Source organism: Colossoma macropomum, unplaced genomic scaffold (assembly GCF_904425465.1).
Source record: "Colossoma macropomum unplaced genomic scaffold, Colossoma_macropomum, whole genome shotgun sequence".
NCBI classification, from domain to species: Eukaryota; Metazoa; Chordata; class Actinopteri; order Characiformes; family Serrasalmidae; genus Colossoma; species Colossoma macropomum.
This window is the reverse complement of record NW_023494792.1, coordinates 44,084,794-44,099,927: the sequence shown is the minus strand read 5'-3', so window position 1 is coordinate 44,099,927 and position 15,134 is coordinate 44,084,794. Positions and strand designations below refer to the sequence as shown.

The following is a 15,134-nucleotide window of genomic DNA, read 5'->3' as shown; positions in this document are numbered from 1 at the left end:
TAAGGTGGAATGGAAACTTGAGAAAGTATTCTGTCGAATTGCTGTTAGCTTAGCTAAACTACTAGGATCCTACAGGGATGCTATCTGAAGTTAGCACTGAGGTGGGTTTTTTGTATTGACTGAGTTTTGACATTTATGGCCCAAATTGAGGGCCTAGCTCTAATAGTCATGGTTCACCACTGCATACATGCAGTACATGCACAATCAAAGACAGTCAGAGAGAGAGACTGAGCAAGAGAGTACTGAAAAAACTGCCAGTTTACTGCCAGTGTTTGTCTATGGAGATTGCATGGCTATGTGCTTGATTTTCTACACTTCTTAGCAATGGGTGTGGCAGCCAGGAAGCAAAACAGCTAATCAGCCAATTTGGTTCTAGCCAGTTAGGCTAGTACTTCAACAGCTGCATACAGTTAATTAAAAAAGGCAATCAAATTGTTAATTACAGTTGTATATGTCCAAAATTTCATGATAGCGACACGTCTATCTAGACAGGCTCCAATTTTTCCCTTGGCTAAAGATGTTTTATTTACAAAAATGTTTTGTAACATAAAAGATGTAGCCTTAAGTTAGCCCTTATTAAGCACTATTGCATACTTTAAATCAGTTAAATAAGTATTATTTTATGTGTATTGAACAAAATTGCACTTGTGTGTAGCAGAAAGTGATCAGGTCCTCAATTTTCAGCATGTGCACTATTTGCACACGCACTCCACAGGTCAAGTTTCAAAGGTTTCCCCCTCACTTTGAGTTTTTTCCGTGTATGGGTTATGTGGAGCACAACAAATATTGACGAGGCTCAGAGGGCTGGACTCTAGTGCCTGATAGTCTGGCCTCGTCCATCGTCTGCTCTGCTGGCCGCTTTGCCTTTCGCTGGACGGTTTTCTCTTCGGTCAGGCACCATGAAGCTCCCAGCGCTGCTGCTGGCGGCCCTGCTGCTCTCCCAGAGCTGGGCTTTTGAGTTTATTATTGATGGAGAGTGGGAAAGTGAGATGATGGTAAGAAAGAGAGAGATACTGGACATGTTTGTTTGTATGTGTTAAGGTTATGACAAGGTCATTCCTACATTATGGTGTAAAGTAACCTTCCCTAAAAAGTCTTAACATTGCATTAGTCTACCATGCTAACAGACTCAAATGCATACTGTTCAAGCTCAGGCCAGTATAACTATTCTTTTATTTTCACTAAATGTTTTACATATGATCTAGTACAAGTGTCCACTGTGTTTTTTATTTATTTATTTGTTTTATAGCTATCACAAAGTGTTGATGAAAATATTAACTTTTTCTACTCTGCCATACTCATGAATGTATTTAAAGTTAGACTTATAAGAAATGACATTTTCCAACATGTATGTTCTCTTTGTTTTGCTAGTCTGATCATGTGGATCATTTCGACAACAGGAGAATCAGGGTAAGGCTTCAGCTTTCAATTTGTGGAAAGTTGCCACGTCACTGGCCCTGTAGCTTGAGTAGTATAGATCCATCCCCATAGAGCTGGACTTCGTGAGTGTGTTGTTGCTGTTGAATCACATTGTTTAAGCAGCTTGAAAACATCAGCTATGTTTTACATTGCGTGAAATTTTCCAAATGTCCATTAAACTTAAGAATGTTTTTCCATTATCATTTTAGAGGTTCGAGATTTTGTTATGATAGCAATGAAATGTACATCAGATAATACAAATATAAAATATCGCTGCTGTCGGAACAAAACCTCATATCTCCATTTTTTTTCATTTTTCAGTTTTTGTTATCATTTGAAAATGTCTGTCGCCCTTTACATTGTGTGTTAATTTCATGATGAATGGGCCAAAAGAACTCAAAATTACTTTAAAAAGTCTGGTTACATAGACTCACATTAAAAGTTAAGTGTGTTTTTTTCCCTCTCCTGTGAAGTTAATATTTTGGATATATGAGGTTTTGCTCCAGGAGCAGCGTTATGGAATATATCATCACTCTCAGAACAAACCCTTATAGCTCCATATTACATCATTTTAATATTAATACATCTACTATTTACATTGTGTCAAAGTTTTATGATGAACAGACCGACAGAAAAGGTTAAAAATGAAATCTTGTTCCATTAACTTACATTGACAGTTTTTGTTTTTCTCCAGTAAAGTTACTTTTTTGGAGAAACAGCGTTCTTGTTCTGACAGTGATGATATGACAAATGATGAAAGTTCTTCTTAGAAGTTTTTCAGTTTGATGTGCGGAAAACATTTTGAGGTCATATTTAATCAGGGGTAACTGAAGGTCATTCAAAGGTCAGTCATAGCTCTGCCCAGAGTGTACTCTGTAACACTGTGCTACAAATGGCTTAACCCCTTAAACAGCAAGCTTATCATAAAACACATTAATTTAATGAGTTCTCATTCAGTAAATGTTATGACTTGTTCAGTAATTGCTGTGAAATCAATGTATAAGTTATGTACATGTAAAACATGTAACTAACTAGAATGCATTAAGTTTTTGTTTTATTAAAAAATGAACTAAGACTAAGAACCTAGCTAAGTTAAGACACAGCTTATTATTCTGTTAACTTGCAAAAATTGTAAGCAACCAGGTTACTCACTTTTTGAAGTTAAAACAAAAAAACCTTTTTTTTTCTTTTGTGTGCAGTGCAGTTATTAAAGTGAAGACTGAACCACATACTGACACTTACTTTTACAGGTTTAGAAGGTTAATCTTTTTTGCAGTCAGCTCTGATCTTGTTCATTTCATCATGAGTCTATAGCGACACAATGATTTAGCATGAGTGTTTACTGTTAATCCCAGGGTCCCAAACTGACCATTTTGTCAACGATGTTAGTGTTCAGTTTTAATTGTCTAAATTTTAAAGCAGCTGAGGTCATAAAATCATCAAAGAACTTTATCAGTTATTTTTAAATAAAATAAAACAGTAAAATAAAAATACACTACTGATCAAAGTTGAAAAAAAATTGAAATCACTTTTCAATGTTCATTTGTTTTGTTTTACAAAATTAGCTTTTACAGTGTAGAAATCATAAACTACACACCAAAAGGTATTTTTTAGATGTCTATTTTTTTAGGAATAAGAAGTTATTACATGAGTGATAAAGTGCTGTTTGTACATACTGATGTATTTATAAAACATTTAAAGTTAGAGTCAAGAGTCAAGAGGCTTTTATTGTCACTCCATCTATGTACAAGTACACAGTGGAGTGAAATTACGTTCCTCCAGGAACAACACAGTGCAACAAGGAACAGAAAGTACAAAGTGTGAACATGCAGACATAAGTGTGCAAACCAAAAATTAAACTTGAAACAATACAATAAATACGATAAATTAAACAGACATTAGACACAGTAGACAGACAGGACAGTGCAGCGCCGACACAGCACTCATTTCTGAGCATGAGGTAGTGGAATCTATAGATTTAAAGAGGCACTGTGGATATTAAATTTATTATAAATGTATCTGTTATTGTCATACAGGTTTGCTAGTTATTTTGCATTTCATCATTCTAATTATTTCCATTTTTTAATGTTTAAGAGCTTCTTACAAATAAAAAAAGAAAGATCAATTCCAAACCTTTGATCAGTAATGCACACTCGTATGCAAAAGATTGTGCACCCCTGGTCGAATTCCATGTTTTCTTAATTTTTTAAGTGAAAATAATTTAATTGTACAATCTCTGTTTATTTGCTGAGTTTAACACTTTGGGAAAAAATAAAACATAAAAAATAAAATGGGCCACATTTTATGTTTTATTTTTCCCCAATATGTTCAATTCAGCAAATAAACATTAATTGGGTACTAAAATGTGCAGAAGAGTTCTCTGTAGAGGATGTGTTTGCTTCATTCTCACTTAGAAAGTCAACATGGAATTTGACCAGGGGCCCAAACTTTTGCATATGACTGTATGTGTATTAATTGGCTCTGCTGATATCTTTCCTATCTTGTGCATGCATCTTCTCTGAGTGCTGTATTGTTAGTGGTTTTTGACCACTGCTGTTTTTTTTGCCTGTTTTGTAGAGGAGCCCACTGGCCAGTGAAGAGGAAGAGGACTTTGAGGTAGCCGTCTTGTTGTCTGACCTTTTTTCCTTGGCACTCTCTGTTCTTATCCACTAATCAATAGCTGTGTTTGCAGATGCGCAAGAGCCACAGCGGTTATTGACTTCTGATCTAATGCTTCACTGCTAAAAGACCTACTTTTACTGCAGATTGTTGAAGTGCACACTTAAAAAAGATTCTTTAAGGGTTTTTTAGTAAAGAAAATGGTTCTATATAGAACCATGAACACTCAAAGAATCCTTTGCATGATTAACCCCTTAAAAGGCTCATTACATACTAAGCTTGTTATATAAGGCTTATTATTCAGCAACTACAGGCACTTCAATGCAAACTGGTTGAGCTATTCTTAGGTTATAGAAGTGTGTAATAAAACTTCGGGCCTGCCAGTGAGCCCTGGCCATTTAAGGGGTTAATAAGTTCTCTGCATCGTGAATGGTTGTTCAGGCTGATGGAGAATGTGTTGTACATTGTTCAATATAGAACCTTTTTGAAAAGGGTTTTTCTGTTGTTACAAGCTTGACATCATAAGAATAACAGAACCCTTTTTGGTGCTATATAGAACCATTTTCAGAAAGTTTCTAGGCAAAACCATCTACAGCACATTCTCCGTCAATCTGAAGAACTCTTTCAAGATGTAAAGAATCTTTTAATGATGCAATTAGTTCTTTGAGTGTTTATGGTTCTACATAGATTCTTTACTAAAGAACCCTTAAAGAGGAGTGTAGAAGTATATGTTTCAAAATTTAAACATGTTCCAAAATGCAATCATATAAAAAAGTTTTCTTTCTAGGCAGGATTTGAGGTTTAGATGTGCACTTTTCTGACTTTTAACTAGAACTTGGCAAGCCTACAATGTCATAAGCAAATAGTTTGAGCGGGTTCATTCACATAAAGCTACAGTAATATGCAACAGTGCCTCTGGTCAATTTTCTAACACACCTTTGATTTTCTAACACACCTTTGATTTTCTAACACACCTTTCACAGAGAACACACAACTGCATATTTTAATATACACAATCACTGTTTTTTTTTTGCTGAATTTAACATGTTCGAAACCAGGTTGTAAATGTTATGACCTTTTATATTTTATGCTTTTTAATTGCTTTTTAACATAAGTTAAATGTAGGGTAGTTGTAATGTAAGTGTTTACTAAGTTCAGGTTTACGCATTACTAAATCAAAATGGGTCGCACCACACAAACGTTTAAAAAAAATTCATTGAGCTTAATAGTTACTACACATTTAAACCTCTCCCTAAACAGGAAACCAATGGAAACCTCTTAGAAAGCACAAAAGTAGCAAAAACATGACTTTTTTTTGCTAAATTAAGCTAAAAACACTAAATGCTGTTTGCTATGATTTTTACTTACAGCTCTAGTAATTACTGTGGTTTTAACTCCAAACATGAAGCTAAAATCCACAGCTCCAGTTCACTGAGACTCTAAACTGGTGCAGAAAAAAATCAGCATATTTGGTTTTCGCAAGAAAAGATAAAAGAATGAACAGGCAATAGCTATTCAGTACTCAGGTATTCAAGTTACACATCATTCTTTTGTCTACAGGATGCAAAGTCAGCACAAGCTTCCATCGCGTTTTCATGGCAGTGGGTTTATAGATGTTTCTGAATATTATTGTCATGTTAAAGAGATGTATGTATTAGTTAGTTGTTATTAGCTAAAGTCTGACTTAAGGATTTAAGTTGTGGTAAATAAGAACTTAGTAATGACTTTACACACAAACATAAGTACAAGCATGTGAAAAACTGATGCAACCCAGTCTAGAAATATTACAGGGCTGAGATGGCACACATTACATTACAGTTACTCAAGTAACTGTAATGTGTTACTTCATACTGTGTGACCCCCAACAAAAAAAAATTAAACCACCTTCTCAAATGATCAAACACTTGCCTGAAGACAAAAAAGTGATATACGTCTGTCCATTTTCATAGTGTGTCAAACAGTGTCAGAAACTACAGAGGCGAAACATCAAACATGAGTTATGTAAATTTGCTGTGTTTTCCACAAACTATTGCTAAGGCTAATGTCATGATAACCTCATTAAGCAACAAGAATCCAAAAAGTGACAATATTCAGTGTTTATTTCATATCTTTTGTGTGTCTCAGATTTTTTCCTGTATGTGTGTGTGTGTAGGCTATACGTGGTAGTGATATCACAGTGAAGAGCTATAAAGTGGAGAGCAGGATTACCTCACGTTTCGCTCACACCACAGTGAAGAGCTCAGTGGTGAACTCAGGCCCGAACGCCCAGAGCATCGGCTTCAACGTGCAGATTCCAAAACGAGCCTTCATCACCAACTTCACCATGTAAAACACATGCAAGGACATACACAAAAGACACTAGGGGTATAAAAAAGCATCTGAAAATTGGGATTGCATAACTACATAAAGATGCATTGTTTAGAATGAACTATAATCAATAATAGTAATATTCAAGAAAGCATGCTTTCAAAACAAAATTCTCAGCCTGTTTTCACGTGCGAAAATCAGAAAAGTCTTGGGGTAATGTTTGTACTGTCTATACTGTACTACCATCAGAATAGCTCCTCCAGTCACATTTGTGTGTTCAGTGAATTTTTAAAAATACTTCTGAATCGTATGAAAAGAATCGATTCAAAATGAGTCATATTGATGTTTGAGATTTTCCGATGCACTGAATATTTTCCTAAAGAATTTCAATCAAATCAGTTCATTGGGAATTGATTCGATTGCAGTTTACACCCCTAGTATGCACACACACAAGACAAGACACACTCACACACACACACATTTAAATGGTCCAATCCACTGATGTTTCTCTCTGTGTGGTGTCAGGAATGTGAACGGGATTACCTTTATTGGCTCAGTAAAAGAGAAGACTGTGGCTCGAAACCTGTACGCTCAGGCCAGAGCCCGCGGAAAAGCTGCAGGAATCGTCAGGTATTACCCGGCATGCATCTGGCCAAGGTTTTACACAGCTCACTTTGACCTAGCCATGCTTCACCCACAAATATGCTCTTTTGCAACAACTCTTGCTAGATTGGGCAAGCTTTATAGAACGTTTTTGAAAAAAAATCCCACTTAACCTAATGAGAAACTGAAGCGCACTCAGTTTTTTAAATTTATAACATTATTATTTTAATATTATCATTTATGATGTATGTGAACAGTCACACTGTTAGGACAGAGCCAGTGTAGTTAGTTTTTTGTGTGTGTAATTAAGTTAAATTCATTATTGTCGTGTTCAGCCTGACTAGTTTTGATTAGCTACAACAATACAGTGCTGTAGTGTAGCATTTTAGACTGGAAACTCAACATTAGTGACCACTATTGGGGTAAGGCAGTGGTACAAAGAAATATGTTACAGTAATGTGATTACTTTTTCCTGTAACGAAGTAGTGTAACGTATTACAATTATATGCTTGTAATCACATTACAGTTACTGACTTAATACGTATTGTATAATTTAGGTTACTCATATGTCTCTAGAGTCCAATTCAAGCTGGATTAGTCTTACTTGTTCGTGTGCCGTAATTTGACTGATTACTGATGAGATCCGTGAGTTTGATCCAGTATAAATTCCGCCATGTTCTTAGTTTTTATAAGTGTACTAAGACTGCAAGTCTATAGTCTTAGAAGTCTACTAAGACTACTTAACTAATAACTACTCTTAGTAGTTGTATAAGTCAGCTAAGACCAACTGAATTATATAGTTTGTCAAACTGAGAGATCCTTCAGTAAAAGCAGTCCTGTTCAAATGGACAAATGACATTACTGGACCTCCTCTAGTAAAAAGAAATCCAGCATGAAAAGGGCTTAACAGAGCAATATCAATTGAATGTGATTATTTTAAAACATAATTTTATCTCTATATAGCTTCTCCGCTCCTGTCCTTGTACGTAATTTGCACATGCTAGTTGTGTCAGTTGACTGTCCAGCTGGGCAGTGGTGGACAACCTGTCAATGCATCTAATTATGCTAATATGAATCTGATGGATAAAATCTCTATGCTGAAGAAAAAGAAGCACCAAACAAACTAATCTAAAATTGTTCTTGTACCTTCCAGTTGAGACAGACGTTTGGGTTTTCCAGAGAAATCTAGAAATAAAGTACTGAGTACTGAATTAGATTTTTTTTCTATAAAGTAATTAGTTCAATAATCCTTTTACAGTTATAGAGAAGTAATTAGTAATTTGTAATGGATTTCCTTTTAAAATTTCTACACTGGTACTGGCACTAAACAAAGATTACTACAATTTCTCATTAGGCTAAAGGGATTTTTTTTTCAGTGTTCTGTAAAGCTTATCCAATCTAGCAATCTAGCAGTGAAAGGAGGACACATTTGCAGGCAGAGCATAGATCAAATTTCACCCTGTACAGCTTTTCTCAGACCTACCTTTATTTATCTTTCTTCATTTATTTATTTATCTCAGGTGTCTTTCACAAGGCCTTCGCATTCATTATTTGTTCTACTTTATCATCCACTCATTCATCCATCCATCTATTCCTCTATCCATCTGTCCATGCATTCATGTATATATCCAATACATTCACTCATCTACCCATCCATCCTATTATTATTCACTATTATGTTGTTAGTGAATTCATCCCATCCCTCTCTCTCTCTCTCTCTCTCTCTCTCTCTCTCTCTCTCTCTCTCTCTCTCTATCTCTCTGTTTATTGCAGGACTAACTCTCAGGATATGGAGACATTTAAGACGGAGGTTCATGTTCCTCCAGGCAGTAAGGTGGAGTTTGAGCTACACTATCAGGAAATGATGCAGCGCAAACTGGGAACATACACACACACTCTGCACATACAGCCGGGACGCCTGGTACCACAGTTGCAGGTCAGACACACACACACAAATAAATGTACACAGACACATATGCACTCAGAATTCACTTTATTAGAAACACCTACCTTGTACTTCCACCAACTGGACACTTTATTAGAAACACCTACCTTGTACTTCCACTAACTGGCCACTTTCTTAGAAACACCTACCTTGTACTTCCACTAACTGGCCACTTTATTAGAAACACCTACCTTGTACTTCCACCAACTGGACACTTTGTTAGAAACACATACCTTGTACTTCCACTAACTGGCCACTTTCTTAGAAACATCTACCTTGTACTTCCACTTACAGGCTATGTTATGAACTCCCCTTACTTTTTAGGTCCACTGCATCAGTCCCACTCTACACCATTTATTGTTGGTCAGGTTTTGACCAAAGGAATGTTGTCCAGATATTATTTGGGTGGTGTATTATTCTCAGTACAGTAGTGACTCTGACATGGTAAAATATGTGGTTTTGGTGTAAGTGTATCAGACAGCGGTGTTGCTGAGGTTTATATACACATCAGTATCACTGCTAGGTTGAGAGTGCTCCGCCTCCCAAAAATATTCAGCCTAGAACATTGGTCAGAAACCGACCATTGAAGAAGGGCTAGAGGATGGCTAACACATACTGGGCATCAATAGTGGTGTATCAACTCTGTCTAACCTCTAACAGTACACCAGAAAGATGGAGCTACAAGGGAGGAGTTTCAGATAAAGTAGCCACTGAGTCCTTGATTGCAACTTGCATGTATTGTGCATTTCAGTGTGATGTACAAAATTATAACACTGCTTTAAATTTTGACAGTATTGGGTACATACATAAAATATATGTATGTGGTTTACAGATAGAGTTAATGCACTACTCAGTCTCAGCTATTCTAGGCAAGTAATAAATAAAAGATGAAATAATGTTCCTAACACTGGTAGTAACTCGAAAACATTGCTACAGTTTCAGATTACAGTTACAGTTACAGATGTCCAACCATCGAACAGTTGAACAAAAGAACACATTTGTAGGGTAGATAATCTTATGTTATCAATAAAGAATTTTAAATCTGAAGTATTTAAAATATGTGTGTTTCCTCAGGTGGATGTATATATTTTTGAGCCCAAAGGCATCAAGTTTGTGAAGACACCAAGCACGCTGGGCGAACATTTTGCAGGCCTGACTAAAGTCACACACACTAAAGAGAAAGCCCACGTGGTGTTTAAGCCCACCCTGCAGCAACAACGCAAATGTGATAACTGCACAGAGAGCGCAGTTGATGGAGTTTTTACTGTCCAATACGATGTGGAGAGAGAAACCAATGCTGGAGAACTGCAGGTAATGCTCCGGGGTGGAAAATGCTTCAGTAATTGCACTTTGTAAATATACTTAAGTATTATTTTGGAAAATTACTCAAGTAGTACTGACATTGAATACCTTTGAGTACTTTTACTTAATTACATTTCTAAAATAATAAATACCTTGCCAGTTTATTTAGACCTTCTGAATGCTCATTAATCTCAAAGGCCAGCAGATTTTTCTCTATTTCTCTTGCCAATTAGTCAAGTTGTGTTTTTTTCCTGAAGGGATTCTGCAAATATTCCCATAACATCAACAATATTATTTAACACATTCACACTCAGAGACACATAGCATCACTACTGCGTAAAACAAGATTCTCTGTCTTTGCTCTCCCTCTCTCAGGTGTCTAATGGTCACTTTGTTCAGTTCTTCGCTCCATCTGATCTCACGCCCCTCTCCAAAAACATTGTGTTTGTAATTGATGTGAGTGGCAGCATGTGGGGGCTGAAGATGAAGCAGGTAAACACAACTACGAATCTTATGAGGTTATGTGGGGGGCTTAGAGCACCATCAGGTTAAACTGAAGCACTTTTATTTTTGGCCCTGCTGCAGTGCCGTCTTGTGGCTGTAGAGCAAACTGCACTTAGCAATGTGACAGCATGGTAGCAACTGGTGAAAATTTAGAGGTGGATGGAGAGGAGGAGCATGTCCCTCCCACTTTTTGGAATTCCGCAAGATCATTTATGTGGGGTAGCAATAAGGAATGTTTTGGCCAATACTGATATAAATGTGATTATTTTCTATAAATTGATCTCCAGACCTTTTTAAGCCTAGAAGACCAATGATTTGAACACTGATTGCAGTGTATTAGACTGCCAGCTCACAAACTCTGGATTATAAGGTTAAATGTCTCCATCTAAAACTTGAGACAATATAACTTATTCATATGGAAGATATAAATAAAATTGCAGCTCTTGTGATTTAAAAAATTGAGTATATACAGTGGAGTCCAAAATTTGAGGCTACATAAAAAATGTGTTAACTTTTTCATTCAAACCTGGAAATAAGCAAGTTAAGTGAGTAAGTTAAGAAACTTAAAAAAAATTAAACAAAGAAAACTTACGACAATTAATATTGATTAATCAATTCAAATTTGTAAATTAGACCACATTAAGGCCTTTGTACAAATTTAGTTATATTCCTTCCATTGAAGCTCATTTTCAGGTGACTCCCAAGTATATTTAATCTACTGATCAGAGGCTTTTGCACAAACTTATATGGTCCATGTCAAGTGCAAGTTTTTTAAGCAAAAGGGGACATACCAAATACTAAGAAATTCTGAAATTCATGTTAACATTCAAAGATTCTACTTTTCACTCAAGTTGTTATGCTGATAATATCATATGTAATGAAAAGCAATGTATTAAATTAGAAAGCAAAGCAAAATAGCAGCATTTTTACTAATGGTCTCAGACATTTGGAACCCGCTATATATGATTAATCGTTCAATCCTTGGTAGCAGGATGACTGTCAAAAAGAGTACATAGCTTATATCATTGATAATATTTTCCCACACCAGTCATATTATGTTGCCATTATAGGCTAAAACAGAGGGCGACTGCATAAGTAAGAACGCACTGCATGCACTCTGAGTGTAAAAAAGCATCCACATATGCATCTAGCGCCCCAATTTAATTTAATTGTCATTGTCCCAAAAAAAAAACGTACAGATTTTTTCTTGAGGTCTTGAGAAAACAGCATTTACTATGTTGAGATAATGACATAAATAACTCAAGATCACATAATAAGTAACTTGTTATCATGGGAAAACAGAGTACAGTAAATTAACCCATGGCCTTTTAGGGCTTTTGTATAAATGAAAAGAAACATATTTGCTTTTTTTTGCTTTTCTTTCTGTTTTCCCATTTTTCTCTCTTCCTTTCCCCTTCTTCTCTACAGACTGTTGAGGCCATGAAAACCATCCTGGACGACCTGACCATGGACGACTATTTTAGCATCATCGACTTCAATCATAACGTTCGCTGCTGGAGTGAGGAACTTGTACCAGGGACATCCATAAGTGTTGCAGAGGCCAAAAAATACATTCAGAACATTAAACCCAATGGAGGTGAGAGAGTGAGAGAGAGAGAGAGAGAGTGAGAGAGAGAGAGAGAGAGAGAGAGAGAGAGAGAGAGAAAGAGAGAGAGAGAGAGAGAGATGGATAGACACAGAAACAAAGAGAGAGAGAGCGAGAGAGGCATTAAAAAAGTACTGCATCAAACTGACATATTACATCAACACAGGACTGCTGTTCATTTTACATACTTTTGGCAGTAATTATGTTGGTGTAATATATTGTTTTAACGTGAAAGTGATGTACACGTTTGAAGCGAATTAATTGATTGCAGCACTTTTTTCAGTGTAGCCTCTCATAGTGCCTCTGATCTGTTTATTATGTGTGTATTAGATTGGTTCTTGTTGACTTTTGACCACAGGCACTAACATCAATGAGGCTCTCCTGAAGGCAGTGAGGATCCTGTTGAAAGCACTGGATCAGGGCCTGATTGACCAGCGCTCCGTTTCTATGATCATCCTGGTGTCTGATGGAGACCCCACTGTGGGTGAGGACATATGTTTCATACACACACACACACGCACACACACACACACATACACACAACCTAATAAACATTCACTGGCCACTTTATCAGAAACCCCTCCCTTGAGGCTCCATCTTGCTGGTGTACAGTTAAAGACTGTAGCCTATCTGTTGTGACACAGTTTATGTTAGCCATCCTCTAGTCCTTCATCACTGGTCAGTTTCTGAAAACTCCAACAACACTGTGGTAGGTGTTTCTAATAAAGTGGCCAATGAGTGGAAGTATTAGGTCTGTGTTTCTAATAAAGTGGCCAGTGAGTGTAAGTACAATGTCTGGGTTTCTAATAAGGTGGTCAGTGAGTGTATACTCCTCAGTACTCGATTTCTAAACATTTCTGTTCCCTTCTCATTCACCTTCCATCCACATGCTTTCTGTCACTGTTTCTCTGGGATTTAGGAGAGATAAAGCTGAGTGCCATTCAGAAGAACGTGAAGCGGGAGATGCGTGAGGAAATCTCTCTCTTCTCTCTCGGCATTGGGTTCGATGTGGACTTTGACTTCTTGGAGCGCATTGCCATGGAGAACAGGGGCTTGGCTCAGAGGATTTTTGCCGATCATGATGCTTCAGAGCAGCTGAAGGTATAGAGCAGGAGGCCTTTTAAATATGTCCATCGTTTTTGCCCTCCTATCCCATAGCACAATACTGTTTTCTCATTAAGTTCTGCAGTATAACAGTATAGAGCAGGGGTGTAAACTTCTGACTTCTCAACAATTCAGTTTAATTGCGATTCTTTAGGAAACAGTTCAGTTCATCATGAAATCTCAGATATCACCACGATGATTTGATATATTTTGGTACAATTCTGAACTGTAACATACCATGTTACTTTAGAAGAAAAAATATGAATACAGACTATCACTGTCAGAGCAAAACCTTGTAACTTTCCACATCATTTGACAATGTAAGCTACTATTTACATTGTGTGAATAGAGATGGAAACTTACATTCATGTTGAAAAAAACAGCATGTTTAATTCAAAAGGGTAAAGAGTTGATGCCCATATTCTGCATTTTCACTTACAATGAACAGTCGTAATACATTTTTGCATGCCCATTTTCCATCTCTTTATCCCTTTAAATTAAACAGGCTGTTTTTTTATACTGTCTTTAAAACTGATGTATGTAAATAAGCTCTGTTCTGATCGGTTGCCTTGTAATTAGGCTCATTCAAAAAGAAGCTGTCTGGACTGAAACACTCCTTGTAAATTCAGCGTGAATGGACAGAGTTAAATTGGTATAGACTGAATATGGAAGATATATATAAATCATTGTTTTGAGTGACATCACACAAACTGTAAATTCAAAACAAGTCGTTTGAAGCTTTTCATAAATGGACTTTATGGACTGGGGAGTGAATGATTTGTTTGGAAACTTTAACAGTGTTTACATAATACATCAAACTCGTTTGTTTAAAAGAAGTGAAATTTTCTCTGAGATATGAGCCAATATGGGTATTTTTCCTTCTTCTGGAAACTGATGTTATGTTGTTCTATCCACCACCAATTTCTCTCTCTCTGTAGCTGTTCTATAGCCAAGTGTCTTCTCCTCTCCTGAGGAAGATCACTATCGGGTTCCCTGAGGACTCTGTGAGTGATGTCACTCAGAATCATTTTGATAAGTTCTTCAGCGGCTCAGAGCTGGTAGTGGCTGGCAAACTGAAGAGTGTGGGGTCTAACATGCTACAGAGCTTCACCACTGCGTCTGCTGTGGGTATCTTCATTGCACCACATAAGCAAGTTTGAGATTACTTAAATGAAAAAAATTCAAAATCTCTCTATAATTCAATCGCTGAGGTGTAAATAAAGCCATTCCAAGTGTTTAGATGTATGATGGTTCATTGTTGAGAAACTTATCAACTCTGACTGGTGTCATAATGTCTATAACGCCAATATAACCATTTTGTTTACTATCCAGAATGACCAGTGAACCTACATGTGTCTTTTGAGTTTTTATATGTAATGTTGACAATGGTAAATTAGCAGTAAGTCTGAAAATATACATTATCTTTGGGTACTATTTTGCCTGCAAAAACCTCTACAAGAACTAACAGCCTGCATGTACCTCTCCATCATGAATGTGTTTTTAAAATATACTTTTTTGCCAAACTATATGTAAACTATATATTAATACAGTATAATGCCTCATAATTAGACCATAACTCATTTACATGCAGTACCATATTCTTAATCAAAAGCTGGTTTTAGATTTTTAGCATAGTTTGGAGTTTGAAGGTGTGAGATAGCTGTGCTTCACTTAAGCAATAAGCCACAAAATGCAATGCATTACAGTGGTTTTACCACAGTGAAG

General features: G+C 36.5%; 1 protein-coding gene across 1 annotated transcript in view; it reads left to right on the top strand.

The window, feature by feature from the left end:
- The first annotated feature begins 761 nt into the window (after positions 1 to 761).
- Positions 762 to 15,134, top strand: part of itih2 (inter-alpha-trypsin inhibitor heavy chain 2) — a 25,394-nt gene continuing 11,021 nt past the window's right edge. The window contains exons 1-12 of the mRNA XM_036577260.1: positions 762 to 995; positions 1,372 to 1,410; positions 3,997 to 4,035; positions 6,191 to 6,363; positions 6,871 to 6,975; positions 8,722 to 8,884; positions 9,968 to 10,204; positions 10,571 to 10,687; positions 12,128 to 12,296; positions 12,664 to 12,789; positions 13,225 to 13,406; positions 14,348 to 14,533. Coding sequence (XP_036433153.1) covers positions 900 to 995; positions 1,372 to 1,410; positions 3,997 to 4,035; positions 6,191 to 6,363; positions 6,871 to 6,975; positions 8,722 to 8,884; positions 9,968 to 10,204; positions 10,571 to 10,687; positions 12,128 to 12,296; positions 12,664 to 12,789; positions 13,225 to 13,406; positions 14,348 to 14,533 — 1,632 coding nt within the window. The 5' untranslated portion in view covers positions 762 to 899. The remainder of the gene's footprint in view (positions 996 to 1,371; positions 1,411 to 3,996; positions 4,036 to 6,190; positions 6,364 to 6,870; positions 6,976 to 8,721; positions 8,885 to 9,967; positions 10,205 to 10,570; positions 10,688 to 12,127; positions 12,297 to 12,663; positions 12,790 to 13,224; positions 13,407 to 14,347; positions 14,534 to 15,134) is intronic.